This window comes from Aquarana catesbeiana, linkage group LG04 (genome assembly GCF_042186555.1).
Source record: "Aquarana catesbeiana isolate 2022-GZ linkage group LG04, ASM4218655v1, whole genome shotgun sequence".
Lineage (NCBI taxonomy): Eukaryota > Metazoa > Chordata > Amphibia > Anura > Ranidae > Aquarana > Aquarana catesbeiana.
This window is the reverse complement of record NC_133327.1, coordinates 69,961,519-69,988,294: the sequence shown is the minus strand read 5'-3', so window position 1 is coordinate 69,988,294 and position 26,776 is coordinate 69,961,519. Positions and strand designations below refer to the sequence as shown.

The following is a 26,776-nucleotide window of genomic DNA, read 5'->3' as shown; positions in this document are numbered from 1 at the left end:
TGTTGTTAGTTGACCTACAAACAAACCTAACTCAATGACTGTGGTCACTGCATAACCTGTGCGTGGCTTACCATCTGGGGTGTAATACCTGGAACCATTGACAAAAAGGTTCTTAGCATCTGGGATGGGGGCCTCCTTCACCGGACTGCTGCTTGCTGATTCAAATTCCATCAAAGAAAGACAGTGGTGGAACATGTCATCCTACTTGGCTAGAATGAGCGGGTAGTATTATTGGTTTGAAAATTGTCATTCTCACCATTATGTCCCCATTCTCTTCCTCATTACAAACTGGAGGAAGACATGCAGGGTTTAGAATGGTGCAGGAAAAACTTGAAATAGCCTATGATACTTTTACCTTTTTAGGCGTGTGTATTTATGCATGTTTACAGCTATCTACATAAACCTGCTTTCTATGTACACACACTTTCAGAAACTCCTTGGACCTGGAAAGATATTTATAAACAAAAGTTATTACTCTATCCTTCATATTTAACCTGCAAAGAATGGTAAACAATACAACATTTGTGTACATTGGTAAATTGTCACTGACATTCCTCAAAACCGACAACAACGAAACCCTCTGTAACCCTTACTTTCACGATCCTACAAAAATACAACAGCCGAAACGCGTAGGAGGGCCATGGCAGTAGGTTCAAACATATTCATGTTACTACATACAAACAATGAGAAGACTAAAACATGAAACAAACATTTAGATACAAATGTGGGGGAGATATTTCATAATTCCCAAAACAAAAATGAAAAAACAAAACAACCAGACGGAATGCTGCCTTCACTCTTTTAGCGACAGAAAAAAATACAATGGGAAAAACACGAGAGCAGTTCGAAACCTTGCATGGGCCAGCCACACAAAGTTCAAAAACAGGCATGGAAATTTTCATCACACAATCGTGTACTACACATCCATTAACCCACTCATCATTACAGATTTATGAAGCCACAGCTGAACTACTTCCACTGTATTTTTATTCTGGGGTCTCGTACCTCCAGACATCAAAAGTACCTTCCAAAGAAATACACCTTACTGTACCCTCTGACCATATATGCCAATCTTTAAGGGGTCTCATGTCCAGAGCTCCAAACCCAGACCTCATGTACTTTTGCAGCTGTCTGACTGGTGTGGAGCCTCCAACGCATGGACGGTCAACATTACCCATGACGATTTGAATCACTTATGATGTGTCCCTGCGTCCAGGGCACTCTTGCACTAACTTTCGGAGCAGTACTGCCTAGTGACTATTTTTACAGTACTGGGACCGGCGTATTCCGATTATTATACATGGCCTCCCGGTATGCTAGCGAACTACTCCCCACGTTTATGCTAATACAATCGCGCACCGGAATTCCGATTATTATACACGGCCCGACCGGTCTCACGATATACAGCCTTCTGAACGCGTTCGTCAGACAACTACAAAGCACCATGAAATCCTCCACTATTCAAAACAATATTATGGCTTCTATCTGTACCTAGATGTTACAACAATAGCGTGGATGCCTCTCATTTACTCTCTACCCAAAACTGTATTACAGTATAAAACTTCACAAACCAACTGGAATTAAATTTAAAAACCAACGTGATTTCGTCCTTCCAAACACAAGTCCCTTTGTCCACATGTTTGTTTCAAAAGACCCCAAGCTCCTCCTACCAACTTCATGTTGATGCATCATATCAATGAACAGGAAGGAGGAGGGGAAGCCTGGAATGGCTTCATATTATGTCTATCAAGACATTAAAAAAAATCTATGGCTAACATATATAGGAGGCTTCAACAATTATAAAAACCTTTTGTCCAGGAAAGGTGGAATAACCCCCCCATATTGCAAATGGGAGGGAATCCCCCTCGACTCACATATCCCCTGGGCAGTCAGACCACAAGTTATGAGACCGAAATACCACAACAACCTAACTAAAATTAAAAACTGAAACTCCTGCAAAAAAGATGACTCAAAGAGGTCAGCCAAAGCCTTTCTTTTCTACTGCAGGCTATACAATATAAAACTCAGCTAAAAGAGATAAAACCCAAAACAATGGGGGGGGGGGCATGACTTGCCCTCTGAGAAACTCAAAGAAAATGCCCAATCAATGAAAAATAAAAATAACACACACCGCTAAAAGTAAAAAAACTCAGTTAAAGTTAGTCTTACTATCTATTGAAATTCAGTGCAAAGTAGAGATTTCACTTAAAACCAAAATTTAATACAAAAAAACGCAATAGTTTTACTGAAAAGTATGTAAAAAGTACAAAAATAGCTAAACTTGAAAAGATTGAATTCACTTTAAAGGAAATGGTGCCTACACCATTTACAATGACAAAACGGTGTCTTTGAAATCCAACAGTGGAAAAACAATTTAAACCAGTGAGTTTAACATTAAACAAAACAGCTTCTCAGTTCTTTGTGTCTCACCCCTGAAATTGGAGCAATTTCCACTCTGGGATGATTTACAGGCTAAACAGTATAAAATCCTTCAAATGTGGTTTCTCCCGTATAACAAGACCAAAAGTGCACCTCTACAAACCAAAATCACCTTTTTAACACAGAACAGACGGTACTACTCACACTAAACTTAGAAACCTGACTCAAAAGCAGAGCAATTTCACCAGAACCATAACACAGCAGACAGGAAATGGCAGTTGCAACAAACGAAAATCAAGCCACGGCTACATGGTGACTACAAGAAAATGGCAGACGAAAGCTGGGCCACATGGTCACTACAAGAAAATGGTCGACGGCAATCAGACTGCATGGTAGATAGCAAAATGGCCGACCACAATCAGACCACTCAGTGATAATAACACATGAAATGCAGTTGCTGATCCCGCCAAAACCAGCACAAATTGAGATTTCTTCACTAGAAAACCAACACTTTCTCCACAAAAACTGACTACACAATTGAGAATGAACATTTAGCCGTAGACACACACTTTAGGCTACATCAACCAGGGCCCATAGGAACACATGCTATCCAATGAAACCACACATCCCTATCCGCCAACGTTACATAAAACACAAAATAACACGGATTCAAACTTACACTCTTGTTCCCAAATAAACATCATGTCAGCTTCCACAGGAACAAGACGTTGAGAAATACAAACAGCAAACAATAGAGCTCCCCCATGCTATTGCCCAGAAACCTGAGACCACCCACAGGGCGTAGCCCATTCAAGAAACATCTCCCATTGTATGTGCTTCCAGCAATGCATGGCTGCCCTTCCCCCTCCTAAATATGCGGCAGCCATTTTTAGAGGCAACTTCAAAACAAATCCTTTACTAAAAAAATATTATTACTCTTATAGGGACATGTGTCTTGAAACAATGTACACTACTGGCTTGGTCTCATACAAAGGTAATAATCACAATTCATACATTTCTATTTCTCATATACTTATTACACAACATACAGTTATTTACACAAACATCTTAGGTTGTATCAAATGGGTCCTATAGAGGAGATAGGTATCCCAGACAATAGACCTATCATTACTGACAAACATACAATTAAAATTCCTCCATTATACCAAAAGATTAAAAAATTGTTCTTTTGCAAAGCAGAACCTACCTAAAGCATTGGTCAGAGATTGATCCGATGTGAAGGAGGTTCTGTTCACTCCTACACTGGCCCGCCATCTAACTGTCGTGGAAATTCCACTATACTCCTCCGCTATTAAGCGCCCTTTCAGCCGGTATAATGCATCTTTAAACTACCCGTGTCTACCGCATTTCCCCTAAGTAAACAGACATAGTCACCATCTTAGCTCCATCACTCACAGGCACAGGCACCTATTATTCATCGGCAACAAAAGGCAGTGGCAAACAGGAAGTCATGGCCCCAACAGCCAATCACTTCCTTTATACAAAATGACATCACAGGAAATGACCACACAGGAAATGACACTAAAGGGGAGGGCATCCACAGAAGTGGGAGGGAGAAGTGCACATGTCCCATCCACTTGAGGCATTTACACTGCTCTCCACACAGCCACATCCATCTTCTTGGTCAGCATGGAGCCCACTCAATACTGCTCAGTGTAACCAGTATCTAATAAGATCATTCTACTTGTTCTTACAGGCTTGAGAAGATCTGCAGGAACATTGCTACTGCTGTTGTCAATATACGGTACGAGTATACCAACAAGGCAGATATCAATGTCCTCTTATAAAAGCAGATATGTATCCAAAAAGGATAGCGTAGCCACAACAGAGAAACATATAATAATATGTTTCTCTCGTTATGCGGACTCCGCTTCTCTAATGTGCATAGACATTTGAAGGCAAGAAGCCCACTTACAAACCGGCAAATGCCCCCACACACAGACAACACATCTCCAAGCCCATGAGAAGGTTTTCATACTGACGGTTTTACCGCTGTGCGCTCCTCGGTTAAAACAGATGACAACAATCTATAAAACACACATAATAACATTTCCAGAACAGCACAAGCAACCATATGCAATAATCAAAATTGCAATATGTAGAAAAAATTGTCATTTATTGGTAAAAAAATATATTATTTGCTGTAAAAATCTGTACATACACTTAACGTCATCAAATACACACAGCATATACCTGGATTTTGGTAGCATATTTGATGAATGGTGTTACTCCAGGCACATGGAGCATCCAATAAGTCTATGTGTTTTGCATGAACCTATGAACCTTCACTACTCCAGTGACCTTTTATAAATAAAACAGCTTGTCCTGAGGAATTACACGTGATGGCTAGAAAGCAAGGTCTGTAATAAAGTACAATAGTAATGCATACAGCACCACCAATCTATGTATTCAAGGAAATGTGTATTCCTACTCCCCGAGGAAGCAGCCAGATCCCTTAGAGCCACAAATGGCGTATCCCGCCATTACAGAGCCAGCCACATTCTGTTTGGATCAGTGGAGAACGCTCCTTGGAATTTCTTTTATTCAACTATACAGCCTAGAGAGATCATGAACAAAAGCAAAAAAAGAAACAAAAGATAACAGCAACTTATGTTTATTTCCTTTTTCTTTTTTGTTGTCAGTGTAGCCTACACAAATAAAATAAAACTGTTCACTTAATTTGTTTTTTTATTATAAATGGGGCAGATTATAGAATAAAATTGACACTTTTTATTTGCAGTAACACTTTAGCTATATTCAAACTATTACTCATCAAAGTTGAACAAAAACATGTTTTACGTTTTTGTTATGGTTAGATATGCATATGAAATAACAATATTTTTTTAATACAATATGACCCAAAAAAATGTGTCCTAAAAATATTTTGGGGTATAAAATGTAATGACATTACTGCCAAATTGATGGATCAATAAGGCAAATGTAAAAATTGCTCTGGTCCACGATGGCGGAATGACATTCAGCTCCCTTATTTGATATCATTCTTTATGATGCTGGCCCAGCCACAAAATTATTAATTTGTGTAAATTCCTGCATTCATTTTTATTTCCCATTGAAAGTCAGGGTTATGAACAACTTTGTTTAATGCTGACTAGCATACATGGATTTCCTTGTACTCGTTTAGTGCCCAATTTATTTGTTGTGAAAGCACAAAGTAATCTCCCTGTGACAATTGATCCACAATAACCCAGGGTGATCCCAGCTTGCATACTTCTTCTGTAGCAGTATACTAATTATAAATCTGCTTATTGGGCAGGCAGTAAGTCCATTGTATAAAGTGAACTTGGCTTGTAACCAGAAAAGCAAAATATATGACATAAACTTTGATAAAGGCTTGTATTCAGGAACCTCTTGTCACTGGATCATCTTTAGAAACAAACTGAATTGCAATTTACTGCTAATTGGCAGGATCAGCGAATCTGATACATTTCAGATGAGCTGTGATTTTCTGATTCATCTGAATATGTCGTGGATGAGCCTCCTGAATATCACTCAGTCATGAGAATCCCAATTTCATGAATTTGGTAGGAGACTTCACTAGTCTTATGTTTAGGTTAACTACCGGCACATAACTTAAAGCTTACGTATCTTTCAACACTCAAGCCAAGCAACATTCTAGTTTTAAAAGCATTAAGATATGATGCCTTCTGAACAGTGAAGGTTGGTGAATTCCAGAGCGTGGGTCCTGTGTGATTGAAGGCTCTTGAGACTTTAAAGTGAATCTCTTGGCATTCAGATATTTACCAAGCAGTAAGTGAGCTTTAAAACTAGCCCTCACTGACCTTTTGTAGCTGCAGGTGGTGTGGAGCGATCCATCCTCAAAATTACAACAATATACTGAAATCCCCCAAGTACTTATCTCAGGAGCTCATCTTTCTCTGCTTACTCTATCCCAGCAGTGACTATGCAGCTGAACTCCCTCCTTTCAGCAGTGATTCAGCAGCTCAACTCTCCCCACTCTCCCTTTCTAGCTGTAACCTAGCTCCCCCTGCTCCCCACTCCGATCAGAGACTCAGCAGCTCAGCTCCTTCTGCTCCCTCTCTCAGCAGTAACTCAGCAGTCTTCTACTCTTCTAATCCCCAAAGTAACATAAGTAAAAAGGGAGGGAAACCTGTTGCCCACTCATAAGATCTACATACTGATGTTCTGACCCAAAGCGAGACAGAGAGGTGTCCAGTAATTCACAGAGGGTCTTTGGGCCGTGACCTCACAGGTATGATGCACGATCTTGCAGCTGCAGCTGTGTGCCATAGCCTTTGCAATGTGCTAGCTGCTTTTTGTAAACAAAGTAGTAATAAAAGGACAATGGCTAATTGGTTAGCACTTCCACCCAGCAGACCTAGCGTTGTCCGTTTGAATCCCAGCCATGGCACTACCTGCCTGCAGTTTTCAGGTTCTCCATTTATTTGTGTGGGTTTCCTCTGTGTACTCTGGTTTCCTCCCAGACTCCAAAGGCATGCTGGTAGGTAGGGCGGGGGAAAGGGTGGGCAGGAGGGGCGGCTGCCCTGGGCGCAATGGTTTATTGCAGGGATGGGCGGCACCCTGACCCTAACCGTAACCCAATGGTTAATGAGGGGGGGGTGCAGTTGGGCATCCTTGCCCTTGTCCCGGCACTGCTGGTAGGTTAATTGGCTGCTGTCTAAATTGGCCCTAGTATATATGTGTATGAATGTGAGTTGGGGACCTTAGATTGTAAGCTCCTTGAAGACAGGGACTGATGTGAATTTACAGTATACAGAATATGTAAAAGCACCACACAAATTGTCGGTGCTATATAAATACCTGTAATAAATAAATGGTAATTAGGCTTTGTGTACATTAGCAGCTCCTAAACTTGAGTTCAGCATATGAAGAATATAGCTGGCAATTGCAAACATCCCTGAAATAACTAGGAAAAGGGAACCCTCATATATGGTACTTTCAATGGCAATGAGCAGTAGAAAAATAATGTGTGTCTTAAGATAAAATCTAAAATTTAACAGAAAAACTTTATTCACATCATAGGGTATAAACAACACATTACACAATGTTTAAAAGGGAGGAAAGGCTATATTCCTAAGGTATATGTATATATAGTCTACTCAGATTTCCAGTAAAGATCCCCAGACAGGGCACTGCAGATGGTGAACACCCAACACGTTTCGAAATTCACTTTTTTTTATTCTTAATCAGGGGTGTATAAACATTTGGAAAAAGGAGTTACTTTCTGTCTAAAGATACTTGGGTGTTAGAAAGATAACCATCATTAAAAGAAGTCATATACATATTGTCCTCCAAACATCACCCAAGGATTATAGGGACCAGAGGTCCAATCTATGTGTCACTGGGGTCGATCAGACTAGAGCACAGGAGAGTTGTAGATTGAGTGATTCACATTGTCCATGCATTTTTGAGCTGTTATATTCAAAAGTAGCTACAGGTCAAAGACTTTCTCCACTGGGGTAAGTATACCGCTGTCTGATTGGTCCAAAGAGTGCAGCGGATTTTTGGGGGTTGGTTTAAGTTGTTCAAAAGTATGGTGAGAACTAATCAGACACAGTAGTTTGTAGAAAGATCTTCACTTTCTGAATTGCAAGGAGTGTACATCACACTGTTGCTGGTACAATGGTCAGAGCTTTTTGTCAAAGCTCCTAAACTCAATTCCATAAAAGCCTATGTTTCCATGTACACTGGCTTTTAGCAGAGTTTAGGAGCTGCTGCGTTTAGGTGAGCTTCAACTTCCCTCAACCTCCCTCAGAAGAATCGTGTTCCTGATATCAATGTTTTGTTTGACCACCGGAAAACGCAAAACCAAGGCAAAAACTTGCTGCGATTTTGCAGTGTTTTGCGCTTTCCCACGGTAAATGTAGGCAAGGGGTACATGAAGCCTTAACTAAAAACCTCAGAAAAAAGTACAATACATTAAATATGCAATATCAATTTTTCTCCTTTTAGTTACTTTGATACAGAATATCCTTGTGACAAAGGATCCCCAGTGCACTAAAGATTGTCTAAAAAGAGAGCGCAGCAGTTGTTTGATTGATTGCCTCCGTGTCTCTAACAGGAACTCTCAAACAGCACAGTATGGAAAAAGGGAAAGATATGAGAAGTGATTGCTCTAAATTATTAACTTGCATGAGCAAATTTCAGCATGTGCTATTGAGCTTTATAAACAACAGACTTTGTTCAAACAAAAAGGGGCTAAGGTGACCCTGAAAAAATAAAAAGGAGCAGAGGTCCACTGTTGGCAATGAAATGACAAATTAATCATATGCAATATGTCAGATGTGCTAGACTAAAAAACAGATCAGTTTCTTTTTATTAGTCTGACGAAAAAAAAATGTAATAAAATATATACAGCATACACCACTTTACATTCTAGGTGGCTATCAATTTAAAGTAGTATATAGCACAAACATATTTTTTTAGCAGTATGATAGGTTGTGGCAAAGAGGTGTACAGGGACTGGTAGTGAAGTCTCAGCTGTCTTCCAGGTAACAGATGCTGGTTTAGAGAAACAATGAGTGCCAGTGATGCTTTTAATGTGTAAATCATGGCACAGTGGGTAGTCATTTCGGTATACAGTTGACAGAGCCGAGGTAAAATGTTCATGCCTTTGAAATGCACTGCTTGTTAGTTAGGATTTAAATGAGGAATATACACGTTCACTATGTTTATTTCACATTCATTTCTGCAATCAGTAATATGCTTGCTTCTTTGTGCAGGTTTGATTGACAAAAGCATTTAAGGCAATAACCTATTTAGGCGCCTATAAAATGAATTTCCAGTTATTGAGTGCATTTGGAATTTCTTCATGTAAGCCTGTATAAAAGCCTAGCTCAAGTCAAAACTTTTTATTCTAATTTTGGATTGAGCAAGAAAGGGTTAGAACCTTTTTCAGGAATTTATTGCTGTCTCTATTCTGTGAACAGTGGTGTTTGATTGGATTGGTTATGATTGGCAGTAAATATGTAGGACAACTCAGCTTGTTCATTTGCAGTTTTAATAAGATATTTTCACATTTCACATGGCGATTCCGCTTACCAGAAAATCGTAAATTGTAGAAACATGCGAAGATTTTCCATAATAACACTTATTATATTTCTTTTTCAGCCACTCCACCATGGGCGACAACGGTCTCTGCGTGCACACAGGGAACCCTGATAGCCCATACATATGGAATGACTCAGCCACCTATATACAGCCAAGCAGCCAATGTCCAGGCTCCCATCATAGGAGTGACTCCCACTCTCCCTCCTCATGTTGCCCCTCAACTGCCGCTAATGACTGCACATTACCAACTGCAACAGCACCAGCAGCCCACACAACCTCTAAACAACATGGTGGTCAATTTACAGAGCCAGTCCATGTACAGGCACAGTCAGCCCATGGCTATGTCCTCTTTGACCGGAGTTGGTCAGGTCCCTCATCCCGGCCATGCTGCCATTGGCAACGGTCACATGACTTGCCCCATCCTTCCTCCCCCGCCGCCTGCGCTGCCTTCTGCGGCACTGCCCAACAGCGTTCCTGCCACGAATGGCCAAACTGGCCCCCAGATTCCGCACAATCAAACCATAACCCCCGACAACCCGAATGGAGTTCAAATGCTAAGGACAATCGGCATGGGAAAGTATGAATTCACGGATCCCTGGTATCCTAAAGGTAAGCTATGCCGGCTTTGTTCTTTTGCTGTTTCTTTCTTATTGATGTAATGCTAGTTGAACACCCTGTGATAAACAATTGACATCAAGTTATGGGCTCAGCCGAAGGTCATGAAATCAGATCTTTTATCCTAGAAGTCTGCATCATTTTCCTCTTCTGTGCCCTGCAGAAGCATTTATGAATTAAATATGAACAAAAAAAAAAAAAAGAAGCCAATTCTCCAGACTGAAACAAAACACACATTCCTTCTTCATACCAACTGACACCTACTGAACCCGCCAGAATGGCTTGAATTCCTAAAGTCTGATTTTATAGAACTAGGTTTGACGTGCCCTCACTCCCAGCATCCCGCTGAAATGCATCAGTTTGCGCTTTGAAAATCAAGGGTCTTGTTTTTTTTTTTTCCTTAACTCGAACAATGCTTAGCGTCCCCAAGCCCCTGACTTTTTCAATAATGCATGATCGTCAAATGTGCCTTTTCCAGAACAAGCTGTGAAACAAGGGCCGGGGACTCGCCGCTGCGTTAACGAGTCAACAGTCCAAATGCATAATACAAATGCCTCTTTTTCACATGACTCAGGCTTTCTGGTGGAATTAAATTTAAAGTAACGAGGGCCTCATCTTTCCTCATCTTCCCCCTGATTTATCACCCCCTATCTCTGCGGGTGACGTGTTAAGCCAACTAATGGAAATACACACTGTCATGGAACATAGATCAAGTTTTTATTCTCACCGCATGGTGATCCTGGTGAGAGTTGTCTGTTACAGCTCCTCGGTGGGGTTCTGTGTATTTACTATTCCATTGCAGTCAGTCAAGACAATTCAAAGAGTAAACAGTAGTCACCAAGATCAACAAGATGTTTGGTTGGTGTGCAGTGGATTTTATTGACTTAAAAATACAGTTGCACACAGAATAGGAATTAAAGCTGAACTCCAGAAATACAGTATATAGGAGAGCTTTTTTTTACCTTTCAAATAATTTGTATTTCTGTACATCCGGTTCTAATTTTTTTTTTTTACAGTCCTGCCTGGCAGGAGAGGAAACCTGACCTTTTCCTGCTGCAGTTTCCCTTTCATTTGCAGGTTTCCTCCCCACCCAGTGACTGGACAGTGAAAGAGGAAGCAGTAATCTGATGAGTTCATCTTTCTGTCACTCTACTCTTTCTTCTTATTAGCATACTTCTTGCTTTGCAGCACACCTGATTGGCTACTTGTACTGCCTCCACTCCCTGTTCAGAGCTCCTTATGTAGGGGAATGCAAGAGGCTGATGCCAAGGCAAATTCAGAAAAAAATATATAATGATGTATAATTGAGTACAGAGCTGTGTTCATCTGTGCCTTTTATATCTGCCTGGATTTCAGCTTTAAAGGTGACTATAGCTATGGCAGACTATAATGACAACAGGACCCACAACAATTAGGGACAGTTTAATCCAACTGCATAATGGTTTCTCCAAGCAACAAGTATTATTGACTATTCTCCAACCAGCAACGATATATTATTGAATATTTAGGAAAAAAGAAATATATACTACCTATTGTTCAGGCACCCTCTATGAAATTGCAGTCAATTTCATAGAGGATATGAAATTGACTGCCATTCCCACCCTAGTAATCTGCTTCCCCACCAATTTCCCAGGTGTTATACTTACCTGTCCCAGTTCCTTGAGACTTTTGCTGCAGATGTCTCCTGGCCGGGCTTCGCTTTTCAGTGCCATTTGGCACCTAAATGGTCTCTCCATAGGAATTAATGGAGATCTCCTGCAAAGAGGAGGAGAAGGGGTCAGTAAGTAAGAAGCAGGAGGAGCATTTAAAGGTATTAAAAAGTACATTTAGAAAGATTTATCCTTCCTGTCCTAGTAGACTGACAAACAGGGTGTCCATGAGATAAAATATCTCTCCAATGAAGTTACCATGTTACCAAAAAGGTTGTTCTAACTGATGTCTGTATCTTTGTTGGAGAGATTTCACTTCACTTCATGTCGCTGTGGGGGGAAACCTATCCAAGGCAGGACACAGGCAGCAGCAGGCAGACTCAACAGAGGTTTCAGCTCTTGAAAAGTCGAAAAAGATTACAAAGCTGGATTTCAAACTCCCCACCAGGGCTGGTGCTACCACAAGGAAAACTAGGCAGCCGCCTAGGGTGCATCCACAGGCGTGACTCACAGACGACTCTGACATGCTGTTTAAAATGAAAATGGTTGCGGCGCCCAGGTGAATCATAACAAAGACACACACAATCAGAAAGATTCCTCCACCTACCTCCTCCCACTCCAGGAAGTCAGGTGCTGCCTGCAAGTTTGCTGATTGGCCAGTGCTGAATGAGGGGATGTGGCTACCCTGCCTTGAGCCGATCAATAGCGGGAGCACGTGGAGAGGTAGAAGAGGGTACAGCTTTGCTGTCTGAACAGTGGACCCATCACAAGGACCACACAGCCTGGAGTGGGAAAAGCAGCTTCTGTGGACCCAACTGGAGCAAGAAGGAGCAGGGGCGGACTGTCACTGAGACACAGAGATGGGCGGAGGGAGCCCAGCCAGAGAACAGAGATTCGGGGGGGGGGGGGGTTGGAGGCCAGATCCAGCCTGAGCCTAAGCGGTTACCCAAAGCAGATTGTGGAGGCCAGAGCCAGCCAGCTGTCACCTGGAGCAGTCAGTGGAGGCCAGCAGAGCCAGTCTGAGGGGGCAAACCAACCAGCCAGAGCCAGAGGACTCAGGTATTTAATTTGCTGACCTGACACAGTCATCTACCATGTCATATCCATCCTGCACACAGTCATCTACCATGTCATCTCCATCCTGCACACAGTCATCTACCATGTCATCTCCATCCTGCACACAATCATCTACTGTGTCATCTCCATCCTGCACACAGTTATCTACCATGTCATCTCCATCCTGCACACAGCCATCTACCATGTCATCTCCATCCTGCACACAGTTATCTCCATGTCATCTCCATCCTGCACACAGTCATCTACCATGTCATCTCCATCCTGCACACAGTCATCTACCTTGTCATCTCCATCTTGCACACAGTCATCTACCATGTCATCTCCATCCTGCACACAGTCATCTACCGTGTCATCTCCATCCTGCACACAGTCATCTACCGTGTCATCTCCATCCTGCACACAGCCATCTACCATGTCATCTCCATCCTGCACACAGTTATCTCCATGTCATCTCCATCCTGCACTCAGCCATCTACCATGTCATCGCCATCCTGTACACACACTCATCACCATCCTTTCATCCTGCACTATGTAAGTCATCCCAGACTCTATTTAACCACACCCCCTTTAAGCCACGGCCAATATTTAGCATACTTTAAGCCAAGCCACTTTATTTCCCATGCTTCTTGGGGGGGGGGGTGCATGTAATTGGCCTTGCCTAGGGCACAATATAGTCTAGCATCGGCCCTGCTCCCCACCAGTTCCATTTAGATCTTCCCACCAAGCTGACATTATTGGAAGCCTTGTATCTGTTGGGGAACAGAAACTGGGCCAGGACTATAAGTAGGCAGTACTCTCCCTTCCTAAATTTCAACTGCAGTCTGTAGTTCTCTCCCTAAACGTAAACCTGGTACGTACAATGAGATTATCAGATGAGTATTTGTCTGGGGTTTTTTTGCATGCTAGACAAGGTTACTCAACTCAAAAATTTCTAGCCTGCGCCTTCAGGTTTTGTTGTCCAAATGCCCAGGAAATGTATGTTTGAAGTTAGGCATTCCAAAGAATGCCTGTGGGATATATAGAATGGCGAAAATGTTAACGTCAAAGTATGAAAAACAATCATCTCGGGACCTAGATAAATGGAGAGTTGCCTCTGTAAGGGCCTATAAGGGCATTAAGAACATTTCCTTGACAGAGTCCAGTTTAAAGGTCATTACAAGGTGGTATCTTCCACCGGAGAGATTAGCAAAAATGTTCCCCTCGGCAGATCCAAGGTGTTTCAGGGGTTGTCAACTTAGGGGCTCCTTGGCCCATATTTTTTGGGAATGCCCAAGGCTGAGGTCATTCTGGAACAGGATTTTTCACCTGATCAGGAAAATCACTGAAGTCCAAATACCGAAAACCCCTACCTTGGCGCTCCTTAACGATAATTTGCCTAAAACTCCAAAACTTGCCCGTAAATTAATACATTTCATTTTCCTCGGAGCCAAGCTCACCATTGCCAAGGCCTGGAAACAACCCAAGGTGTCCTTCCAGGCGGCGATCCGCAAAATTTCCTGGATCATGGCCCAAGAGAAGCTCGCCAGTACCCTTAACAACACCAAAGAGCAATTCGAAGCTATATGGGATCCTTGGGCAAGATTCATGGGTATCTCCTTGATTCCAGGTGTTAAACCATAATACTCCAGTGTATCTCTGGGTTGGTGGGGACCCCTCCCGTGGATTGGCTTCCGTCTACCCTTCCCTTTCTTCCTTTCCTCTCCCTCCTCCTTCCAACTTTACTCTTTCTTTTATTTGTGAGTTTATTCTGTCTCAAGACGCTAAGTGTTCTTTTGCTTCAAAGGCAGTTGGGACCCCAGAGGGGGAATTTTCCCCAGGGAAGAATATGACGAATGTATTTGCTCCCTAGTTGGATTCCTTCTAACCATAGCAATAACTACTGGGGGAGCAAGGGGGGGACTGAGGAGAGTCGGCCGGTCACAGTGTGTTCCCTATCGGGGTGCCGGCGGACCCTCTCCTTTCCCCTCCACTCAGTCTTTTTATGATTCGGGGTTATCCCCTTTTGGGGATAGGGTTTAGACTCACAATGGTATTCCTGTATGGTCACAGACCGGAGTTATATACTTTACAACTGTTGTCAGTTAAGCTATGTTGCCCCACAAGGGACCCGACTTGGATTGATGTATCTATACTAACTTTATTGATTGTGATTTGTATACCTTTTCTTGTTAAAAACCAATAAAATATTTTGAAAGGAAGAAAAACAATCATCTCCTATGCATTCTATGCAATGCCAATGCCTAAGTGGTATTTGCCATTCTGTATAATGTCTAGGTATTCTTTGCAATGTCTAGATAAAATTTACAGCACATTAAAAAACCACAGACATTTCATGTTTTCACGACTCTTTTAATACTTTGTCCAAAGAGTGCTTGTCATTCTGCATAATGCCTAGGTCAGTAATGGCGAACCTTGGCACTCCAGATGTTTTGGAACTACATTTCCCATGATGCTCAACTACACTGCAGAGTGCATGAGCATCATGGGAAATGTAGTTCCAAAACATCTGGGGTGCCAAGGTTCGCCATCACTGGCCCAGGTATTCTATACAATTCCTAGGTAAAGTTCTGTGTTTATCAAAATGAAAAATACACAGACATTTCATACTTTGCCAAAAAAAATCACGTATTCTATGTAATTCCTAGGCTTTCTTTAGAATGCCATTATTCCATACTTTGCTGGTAATATATATACTACAGGAGATCACCACTGAGACAAAGTATGCATCTAAGTGTGTGTGTAAGAAGGGTCCTAAATAAGATTAGCTTGAGGCCCCTTTCACACAGTCTCTTCTATGGAGCGGAGGATGTCAGCAGACACATATCCTATTCCCCATCCTTCTGGCGGATCAGATCGGATGGCATCGGATGGAAATGGACAGACGGTCCGTTTCCATCTAATTGCCCAATAGACAAGAGTGGGCTGTGTCTTCTCTGCATAGCGGAGCGGACACGGACCTGTCATCCTTAGCAGGGGTCAACAAAAGGATCCCCCACTGAGCAAGTGGATCCTGCTTCACGGAGGCGCCCGTGTGAAAGGGGCCTAAGGGACTAGAAAGCGGGTCTTAGGGATTTTGTAGCAAAACAGCAGTACCTTAAACAGGAACTTCATTCACCCCCTTTACATTTTTTCTCTTCCCCTTAACACTGGGTTGTCCTTAAAAGCATACTCTTGCACCCAGTAAATCCAACACTGACTGTGCACCTAGTCCCACGGTACTATCTTCTCTTCTTATCTCATTAGGAGGCCAACTGTTTCTTGTACCCGGCCCTCTGATGATGTGCAACTGCGTGTGTGCAGTGTGCTGGGGGTTGCCCCGTAGTCTCCTGGGATGCATGTTGTGACATTATTCTGGCTTAGGCGAGAAAGCTAGAAGTGTGAGGCATAGTCTCATAAGAAAGGTATTTTAGGCAAAAAAAATGTCCAATTGTGTAACAGGAGAGGGAGGCAGAAATTACCAATAGTGATTAAATAAGCTGATGGTCTGCTTTAAATTGTACTATTATTTGAATGCAAAAAGTTTGCCTCTGACAAGGAGGATAAAAAACACAGACACTTTGCTCATTTTTTTTCCAGTTTTATTTGACATCAGTAAGAAGGTGGACTTGATGGGTCATGACATTCTAATTACCGTATTTATCGGCGTATAACACGTGCCGGCGTATAACACGCGTCCCAAGTTTAGGAGGGCATTTTAAGGAAAAAAACTTTTAGGAGGGAAGTTTATGGAAAAAAACTTACATTGAAATGCCAATCAATGCAGCCTCATCAGTGTCCATCAGCAGCCTTCTCCTTCATTGCAGAATGATCAGTGTCCATTTGCAGCCTTGCCCAGTGCCGTTTGCAGCCTTGCTAAGTGCCATTTGCAGCCTTGCCCATTGTCATATGCAGCCTTCCCCAGTGCAGCCTTGCTCATTGTCATATGCAGCCTTGCCCAGTGCATCCGTGCTCATTGTCATATGCAGCCTTGCCCAGTGCAGCCTTGCCCATTGTCATATGCAGCCTTGCCCATTGTCATATGCAGCCTTGCCCAGTGCCGTGTGCCGTTTGCAGCATTTAATTGTTTAAATTTGCCGCAGAGATAGACAGAGCCTGTGTACTCGGCTCGTCACGCCGCCCCACCTCCCTGCTGTCTCAGAGGATGAGGAGCGAGCGCTGCCAAAAAAGACAGAGCCAAGTGTACCGCCCAGTCCCGTCATTGGAGGGAGTGTTATGTCCATCATAGAAGCTGGGCGGGACTGCAAGCAGAGCCGAGCACTCGGCTCGGTCTTTTTCGGCAGCACTCGCTCCTCATCCTCTCAGAGACAGCAGGGAGGCGGGACTGCGAGCAGAGCCGGGCACTCGGCTCGGTCTTTTTTGCTGGCGCTCGGTCTTTTTTGCCGGCGCTCGCGTTTTTTCAGCGACACTCGGTCTTTTTTGGCAGCGCTCGCTCTTTTTTGGCACACAGACAGTGGGGATCGGTGTATAACACGCACCCACGATTTTCCCGATTTTAAGGGGAAAAAAGTGCGTGTTATACGCCGATAAATACGGTAATCCAATTACTTAGATCTAATTACAAATGTTTCACCTGCAGAACACTACACTGAAAGGCTGAGGGATTGTGGGATATTTAGTTCCTTCACCAAAAGTGTCAGTTCTTAGACTACAGACAAAGGTCATGCATTAACCTGTGCAGTGCCATGTTACAGGATACATATTTAAACACAGAGAGAAACGGTTGATATTGGAATGCGAAGATTTTCTCTACTATAGGCTGTACAGACCAGACAACAAATGACACCATAAAAATATATGATCAATGCAAGTGAAAAAAAAAACAAGCCATGAGTAGGAAGGTATATAATTAAAGGTAATTTCAAAATAGTTTTCAATCTTTTTTAATATGTATCTTTTATCACAATAAAACATGATGCTAATGGTGCTCCTATGTTGTCATTCTATAACACATGCTTCTGTTTGAGAGTACAAGTAGCTGTGCCAACAAACATTGTGCAGGGATCTACTTTAGGCTGTCTAAAGAAATCAGAGAGTGATCAGATGTGCACACACGATCCAATTGTCTTACCATTCCTTTTGGCCCAGCCTTGGTCATAAACAGGTAATATAATAAGAAGCTCTTGACAGCTCAGTGATACTGAGACTGCTTTTCCCACTGTCATCCTGTATGCCTTCCAGAGTCCTCAATTAAAACTAGATCTTTTGTAAAAGGCTTTAGGTTCCATCTCATTAAATCCCTAAGACTCTAAAATTTGTTTTCTGGCTTAATACGCAAGTCTTGCCAAAGTTCACGAGCGGTTATTGTACGATGTCCAGCAAGAAAGGGCAGCCCAGGCCTATCAGCTACAGAACAGAAAACTATACTTTTAGCGTTCGTTAGTGCATTGATTTAAAATTCTGTATTTGTTTTTTAATTACAGATCTGCCATGCGTTCCAAAGGGAGAAATTTTAATTTGCATGTGAAAATGTACTGTGTGTTCCTTATTAACCTCTGCTTGATCCACAAGAACTTGAGAATTTTCAGAAATTTTCCATTTGCAACAGGTCATGTTGTCTCCTCATCTGGGTGACGGCTTTATTTAATGCATTCTGCAGGCCATGATATTGTTTGATTATCATTTCATTGTATGTGAGCCAAGCCCGTTGGAATTAAATTCTTCTAGTTTGGTTAATTGTCTTGTATGTTTGGTGTGGTTGCCCCCTTGGCTTGCCTGTCATTGCTATTGTCTGGTAGGAAATGGATTTATTTTTCCCAGATATGTACCAATGTATGGGAAATTAGATAGCAGATTCATGCTTAGTCTGACGATTATCTTTTAATTTTTAAATCAAGAGAAGTTTTAATGGAAATAGAGAATTTTACGTACAGCAATTTCAGAACATATTCCCAATCATATCAGTTACCATCTGTGTCGTGTACAATGATAGATTCGGTTAGTGATACAAACTGGGCAAAACCAAATAAAAACACAAAAAAAAGAAAAAAACCGAGCATATATTTTGCAAACCACACAATTGGCAAAAGACAGTTTGCAGCTATAGCACCATCCCTAGTTATCGGAATGCTCGTCTAAGACCAGCAATCAAAGGGGTACACATGAACCTACTATGGGCCTGTCTATGAAAAGGTCAAGCAGGCTCAGGCTTGGGGTATCCAACCATGGGCCCCAAAGAATATCATGTTTACAGGGGCATCCCCAATGTTGGTAGATGTACTGCTCCAACCTGAACATTTCACCAATGCTCTGTACCCATTCCTTATGGGAAGTGGGATCAGGGGATTTCTAATGCCACATTCGTTTTCCCATTATTTGCCAATGTATAGATCCAGTTTTAATGGAACTCAACACTAGTCCCAGCTAAGCTTAAACCTGCTCCCACGCCCCTTCTAACTCCTACACTAACTACCCTGTAAAAGTAAGATGATTATACTTATATATTCTCAGGGTGCTCTGGTCCAGTCACGTGATCTCGCCAGCAGCCAATTACAGGGGAGAGGAGAGAGCACTGTCAACGGATGAAATGCCTGGGCACTAACATCACCCCTCATCATAAGCTCACTATGGGGCATCTGTTGCCGGCTGTCCTTCCTCTCCCCTGAAGCTGGATGCTGGGAGCCGATCATGTGACTGGACCAGGGCAGTTAGTATAGGTGTTAGAATGGGTGTGGGAGCAGTTTTAAGCTTAGTTAGTATTAGCCTGGACTTCTACTTTATATATATATATATATATATATATATATATATAAGGGCTGTTTTACCTATCAAGGATTTGTATTTCCCCTCATTGAGTCCTGAGATTTATACAGCTCTTTTATTTGGTCCTTTAAGTAATGTTAAAGGTTTGCAAAGTCTGAAGGTTTTTTTTACATTCTATGCATGAAGGTAAAAAACTCGCTGTGTGCTGCTCCCTCACAGGCCGTCCTAATACTCACCTGATCCCTCTCAATCCAGGGATGTTCACAGGAGCCTCGGCTGTCCCGGGCCTCTCTCTCCTCATTGGCTGGGACAGCAGTGGGAGCCATTGGCTCTTACTGCTGTTAGGCACAGCCAGTGAGCGAATGAAGAGAGAGTGGGGGGCAGGGCTACACCGCAGCTCTATGTGTCTTATGGACACATAGAGCTGGGCTCGGGAGCGAGCATGCACCAGTGCCCCCATAGCAAGCGGCTTGTATTGGAGGCACTGGTCGAGGGGGAGGTCCCAGGAGCGCTGGCAGGGGAGGATTGGGGCTGCTCTATGCAAAACCATTGCACAGAGCAGGTAAGTATATATTACAGTTTTGTTTTTGAGTTTAGAGATGCTTTGTTTTCACCTTTCCCGCTGAATTCAATGCATTTTGGTAAAATGGCATCATTTAATCACATTCTCACAGTTGTTGCTGAAATGTTGAGAAAATGAAATCTCTCGGTTTTCATTCTTCCCCAGTCATGAGGAACAAGTGACGGATTTGTACTATCAACATACACTCTGATATAGAATAGGATGCAAATTCCAACTGAATAATTCTTCTAATCATGGTGATTATTTTACACCCCTACTGTTAGGTGTGTCATAGCATAGTATTTTTTTTTGTTAACAGTACTGTTATCTGGGCCATTGTTAGAGAATTTTTCATTAACTGTCATAGTGACAACAGTTTCACCAGATAGGAAGTGATAGAAAATCTGCAATAGGAACACAGCTGACAATAAAAAAAAAAAGCTAATGGTATTAAACCCTAAAATATACTGTACCCAGCCTCAGGTGATACACAGAGATAAAAAAAATCCTCCTACAAAAGTTGTACCGGTTTATCTACAGTCATCTCTTCTTTACAGCAGCTCAAAGTGCAGAATTTATACAGCTTGTCTGAGCTTTCAGAAGGAAGGGGCTGGTAGCTGAAGTTACACTCCAGTGAGGAGAGCTGAGATCTGATTGGAGGGAAGGGAGATGCCCCCTTTCACACAGCACTAAGGAACAAAGCTAAGGCTGTCAATCAGAGGCTGTGTATTGGAGTTCCCTCCCCTGTTACCTATATTTCTCTTGGTGTCAGGAAAACCTGCCAGAATTGATTCATGCTGATAGCAGAGTAATCAGGCAGCAGACAAAAATGACACTTAGTGCTCTGGATTGAGACAAGTACGCACTATCGAAGGATATGCGTTGTTCATATTTCATGTCTGAAGTTTACAACCACTTTAACCCCTTCCTGCCCGCTTACTTTACTGGGAGGGCATAGATGGACATCCTCCCGTGATCGTGCTGCCCACGCGCCCCCTGCAGCGTGCGGGCGGTGCGCTCTGTGATCATACTGATCACGGACTGAGTGACCATCAGTGCTGCCAATTAGTGCCCATCAGTGCCTCCTCATCAGTGTCACCTATCAGTTTTGCCTATAATTCCCCATTAGTGCCACCTACCAGTACCTGTCAGTGCCCATAAGTGCCGCCTATCAATGCTACCTATCAGTGCCCATCAGTGCCGCCTATCAGTGTATCCTCATCAGTGCCCACCAGTGCCACCTCATCAGTGTCCATTAGTGCCAACTATCAGTGCCCATCAGTGCTGCCTATCAGTGCCTCCTCATCAGTGCCCACCAGTTCCGCCTCATCAGTGCTCATTAGTGCCATCTATCACTACAACCTATTAGTGCAGTCTCATCAGCGCACATCAGTGAAGGAGAAAAATTATCTGTTTGCAAAATGTTATAACAAACTATGAAAAATGTTTGTTTTAAAAATTTTCAGTCTTTTTTCATTTGTTTAGCAAAAAATAAAAAATAAAACAGCGGTGATTAAATTCAACCAAAAGAAAGCTCTATTTTTGAGGAAAAAAAATGATAAAAATGTCATATGGGTACAGTGTAGCATGACCGTGTAATTGTCATTCAAATTGTGACAGCGCTGAAAGCTGAAAATTTGCCTGGGCAGGAAGGGGGTAAAAGTGCCCAGTAATCAAGTGGTTAAGGTTCTTCTATATCATTGTAATTAATCATTGTGAGCTGTAGCACAGAGGATTATTCCGCCTGATCTCAAAAATAACTAAGAAGTCCAATCTCTATTCTTAGCCCCTGAACTGATAGGGCCCAGGGAAGTTTTATGTCATTGCTGGGAACCATAGCTGGTGGGATTACTGTGCCTGCAGGATGGCTTCACACTGATCTGCGGTGCTTTGGCCGCAGTGCAGTGCAGATTAGCTGCGCTTCCGCATAAAATTTGTATTATGTCCTGCAGTTTTGGTGCACTTTCAGAAATTGCATCAAAACCTTAAGACATATAGGAAGTCTTGGGAATCACAGCTAACCAACACGAAAACCCGCCCTGCAGCCAAACCGCGGCGGAGGGAGAGTGCAAGCACCCTAAGCTAAGTTCCTTTACTGTGTGCGGTGAATGGGGTCCGGCCCTTTTAGGCAGGCTTTATGGGGGGGGGGGTCTTATCAAGCAGGCAGTATAGGGCCCTGTAATTTCTAATGGCTGGTCTGCCCTGGATCAGGCAGCTCTTTCATCCCCTGGTCCCCCCAATGCCATATCTGCACATGGCAATAAAGATTATAGAGATATAGCCAACTCCCTGTGCTGAGAAGGATGATTGTTCCATGTCTCTCTATGGCTGAGCGGATCACATGCATCTTTACAAAGTGTGAAAATGTGTAATGAACCTGGGAATGTTCCATTATACATCACTGTGTGACAGGTTACAGAATGCAATTTCTTTTCACAGGGAAGATGGCTAATTTGTAAGACCAAACAGAAGACGGCAGAGATAAGTTCCTGCGTAATCCCCTATATATATATCTCCTTGCCGTATACCCAGGTTTTATTAATAAAGCCAATATATCAGTATATCAAGCAGTCCCGTCCATTATCATAATTTGCTTTATCTGTGTGTGTCTTATCTCTGTGTATAGAGAGCGAGCATTTTCTCTTACTGTTGTTTTGCATTATCATGGCCTTTTTAGCATATTGGGTCTTTTATCTGAATTGAATGACTGAATTGACCTTGCTTGGCTGTTTACTTTGGAATTCCCGGCAGGCTTGATATAAATGACAGTCGTGAGTTACTGTGCCGCCAGTAATGGATTATTTCAACTCTTTACACATTGCTATTTTTCTTTATACGGCTCGTAATGCGGCGAGTCCTAAACGCTCGATGTTACAATCACTGCACAATCTTCGTATCGTTATTTCATAAAAGTCATTTATGAAGGCCAGGCCTTTGCTGGCAAAGTGACAGTACATGTGCCAGAAGAGCTGGTGGATCTGGGAGGTCGGGGGGGGGGGGTCTGGCACGAGCTTCTATAGGCTGTTCAGCATTAGCTGTCAATGCTTTACTAAACATCCTGCTTTTAGGCCCCACAGTCAGAAATATAAATGTACGGTGGGAATTCATAAGCTGCCAAAGAATTTGTGATCCTGTCCATCCAGTATTTTGATCCAGCCACATCTGCCAGGCAGCACAGACAGGTGTTGCACTCCACTCCAGACTAGACTACAGTTAAGCAATACCACATAAGACCTGACCAAGTCTGTGATTGGTCAATGAAGGAGCACACTGAGGAGATCATCACTCTCCTCAGGCAGCTCTCAATGTTAGATGGACTGTAATATGTATTGCAGCAGAGCCTGGTTTATAGTACTGCCCACCCTCTCTACGGGCCATTTCCACCTGAGTAGCCAAATTAGGATAACACTTATGTGTTTGTTACAAGCATGTGTTTGATATTTACTTTACTTGTTTGTTACATTTGTGTGTTTGATATTTACTTTACTTGTTTGTTATATGCATGTGTTTGATACTTACTTTACTTGTTTGTTATATGCATGTGTTTGATACTTACTTTACTTGTTTGTTATATGCATGTGTTTGATACTCACTTTGCTTGTTTGTTATATGCATGTGTTTGATACTTACTTTACTTATTTGTTATATGCATGTGTTTGATACTCACTTTGCTTGTTTGTTATATGCATGTGTTTGATACTTACTTTACTTGTTTGTTATATGCATGTGTTTGATACTTACTTTACTTGTTTGTTACATTCATGTGTTTGATACTCACTTTACTTGTTTGTTACCATCATGTGATTGATACTCACTTTACTTGTTTGTTATATGCATATGTCTGATACTTACTTTACTTGTTTGTTACATTCATGTGTTTGATACTCACTTTACTTGTTTTTTACCATCATGTGATTGATACTCACTTTACTTGTTTGTTATATGCATGTGTTTGATACTTACTTTACTTGTTTGCTACATTTGTGTGTTTGATACTTACTGTACTTGTTTGTTACATACGTGTGTTTGATACTTACTTTACTTGTTTGTTATATGCATGTGTTTGATACTCATTTTACTTGTTTGTTACATGCATGTGTTTGATACTTACTTTACTTGTTTGTTGCATGTTCTTAGTCACATAGCATAGCTTTAAAAAAAAAAATATTTGAAAATTGCTGAGTACCATTTTAAATGTTCTTTTATGATAACCCCAACTCTGACAAATACTACTTAAAGTGTAAGTTCACCTTTACATAAAATAAGTAAGGCGACCTTACACTGGCCCCCTCCCCATCCCACCTGGTCCAGCAGTACCAGATTGTCGCGATCTCCCGCTGTCAGACACCAAAAAGCCATTTCACCTGTCTGGGTATGTGAAACCTCCATGGCTTAATCTTGTGTCCATATTGCTTAGCCAGTACAGATTACAGGGATTCTAATTGGTCAGCACTATCACATGGTCACATTAATGGTGCTGACCAATCAGAAGCCATCTAGCCTGTGCCGTCAGGACCGCAACTAGAGAAAGCCGATGGCTTTTCGGTGTCTGACAGTGGGGGGTCGTGGCAATCTGGTACAATGGGATGGGGAGGGGGTCCAGTGTAAGGTCACCTTCAAGCAGCCCATACATGGAGCAAATTCCCCCATCTACACAGACAGTGCTGACAGGGGAATCCCTCCGTCCGGGCCATTATATTCTCTGGATGGGGGAAGCCATCCCCACCTAGCCATAATACTGCTAGCAAAAATCACATGCAAAATCTGGCAGGCTGGTTGTACCCACGTTGATCGATCGATCAACTTGGTACATTCAGCCTGCCCATGCATGGTTTTAATCTCAGCCAGTTCCTACTGAACCATCGGGTTCGATCCATCTATGGCTGCCCTTAGTTATCTTTGTTTAGGCGTGAGCTGGGAGCTGTGTTTGCCATGATTAACCCTGTCTGTATTGTGCTGGCAGATCTTATTATCAGTTGATATCTAGATTTGAACACTGTCTGATCTAAAAAGAGTTAATGATGTTGCAGATGAGATTCTCCATTGTAAATTTTTTGTATATTCTTTATAACATGCTATGTGATTGGGAACACATAACAAACACATAGTCTTTGCCTTTGTTTTGATAGAGTAGAGTAGGATTAAAGCACTTGTCCGGTTTTTACTATTGTCACCAGGACGGGTGTATTGGGGAAATCTTCTAGTTCTGGTAACAATCAGGATTCCCTGATTTTGGAGGGATTTCCTCTGACTTCCTGTTTTGGCTAAGGGAAAAGAAGTGAAGGGCAATCTCCTCAAGATGGCAAGAAGGGGTTAAATACAAGGTTATAATCCTACCTCTTTTACTCTCTAAAAATGCAAGAAAAATTGTGCCTTTAGTTCTACTTTAGGTTCCCATGTTCAGGGAAATGGAGGTTGTTGATATTGGCACTTTTGTCACTCCTAAATAGCATTTAAAAATAAGCATTTGAATTGTGTGCAGGTATAGAATCGGCCCTGATTCGTCCCTGAAACGGTGAACAGGGACGCACAGCGCTCCTGTGCGATCCGCAGCCCGTTGTGGTGTGAACCCGGGCTGCGAGTACACGGAGAAATGAAGGAGGAAAGAATTTGTTGTATTTTTACTTTTAGCCAGGCCCTGCCTGTAGGACCACTGAATGCTTAAATTATTTTTTGCTATCTCCTTTTGCTTAACATGATGGTCAACATAAAGAAAAAGGAAGCATAGCAAAGTTCAGATTTAAATGTTTAATTTTTATGTGCAGCAATTTTAGGTTTATGGTCCTTTAACCACTTCAGCCCTGGAAGATTTGGCTACTGAATGACCGGAAAAGAAAAAAGTTTAACCCTGCGCTTACCCTACGGGAAAGCAGCTCACACAACAAATAAGGATTTTGTCAAGATTTCAGTGCATAGACAAGTGTAGCGCTGTAGGTTTAAAAAGCTACAAGAATAAGAAAACGAATAAGATAATAAGAATAAAGAAAACGTCTGTGTCGAACAGCAAAAGAATGCAAAATATGACAGCTTAACAAATAAACAAATAAAGTCTCTGATGTTCTTCGGGTGTTTTTTAGACTGAAAAAGACTGATGTTAGTCCAAAAAGGTATATAGTTCCTTATTCACCACGTGGATAACGCATGCAAAGATGTGATGGACCCTCCACATAGAGAAAAAGTGAAGGCTTACCAGAAGGATTGAACTCATAGGAACGTACGTTCAATGAGTCAATCAAGCTTGTAACCCCAACGGGCAATCAAATCACCACCTTGGAGTGTTATAATGTGAACCAAAAAACACCTCTGAATCCAAAATGTGAAGGATCTTTATAGTGAAAATGTCGATGTCAATGAAGCCTTTCTATGTATGTATATAAATTTGGCCTCCATAGACCCGAGATGTATTCTCAAAAGAGTTCTACACAATTAAACATCAACATAAAAAACCTCTACTCGCTCTCAGGTGAACTAAGAATCATTGATAAATGCGTTAATGTCGATTTCCATATTCATACCCCTTGGGGAGAGGGACTGTAGCTCATGTATCCAGAATGTCTCTAGACGGGAGACGCCCCTGGTCTTAGCACCCCCTCTCCAAGGTGGGGTGTATTGGTCAATAACTAGAAATTGTGAACCTAGTTGGAACGCACGCGGGTCCGCCATCTTGGCTAAACCCGGAAGTGCCTTAGAAATTTAGATACGAGCTGTATCCTCATTAAGGGGG

At 42.2% G+C, this 26,776-nt stretch overlaps 1 protein-coding gene across 1 annotated transcript in view; it reads left to right on the top strand.

The window, feature by feature from the left end:
* KLHL29 (kelch like family member 29) overlaps positions 1–26,776 on the top strand; it is a 1,311,461-nt gene that overhangs the window by 903,391 nt on the left and 381,294 nt on the right. The window contains exon 7 of the mRNA XM_073625329.1: positions 9,511–10,059. Coding sequence (XP_073481430.1) covers positions 9,511–10,059 — 549 coding nt within the window. The remainder of the gene's footprint in view (positions 1–9,510; positions 10,060–26,776) is intronic.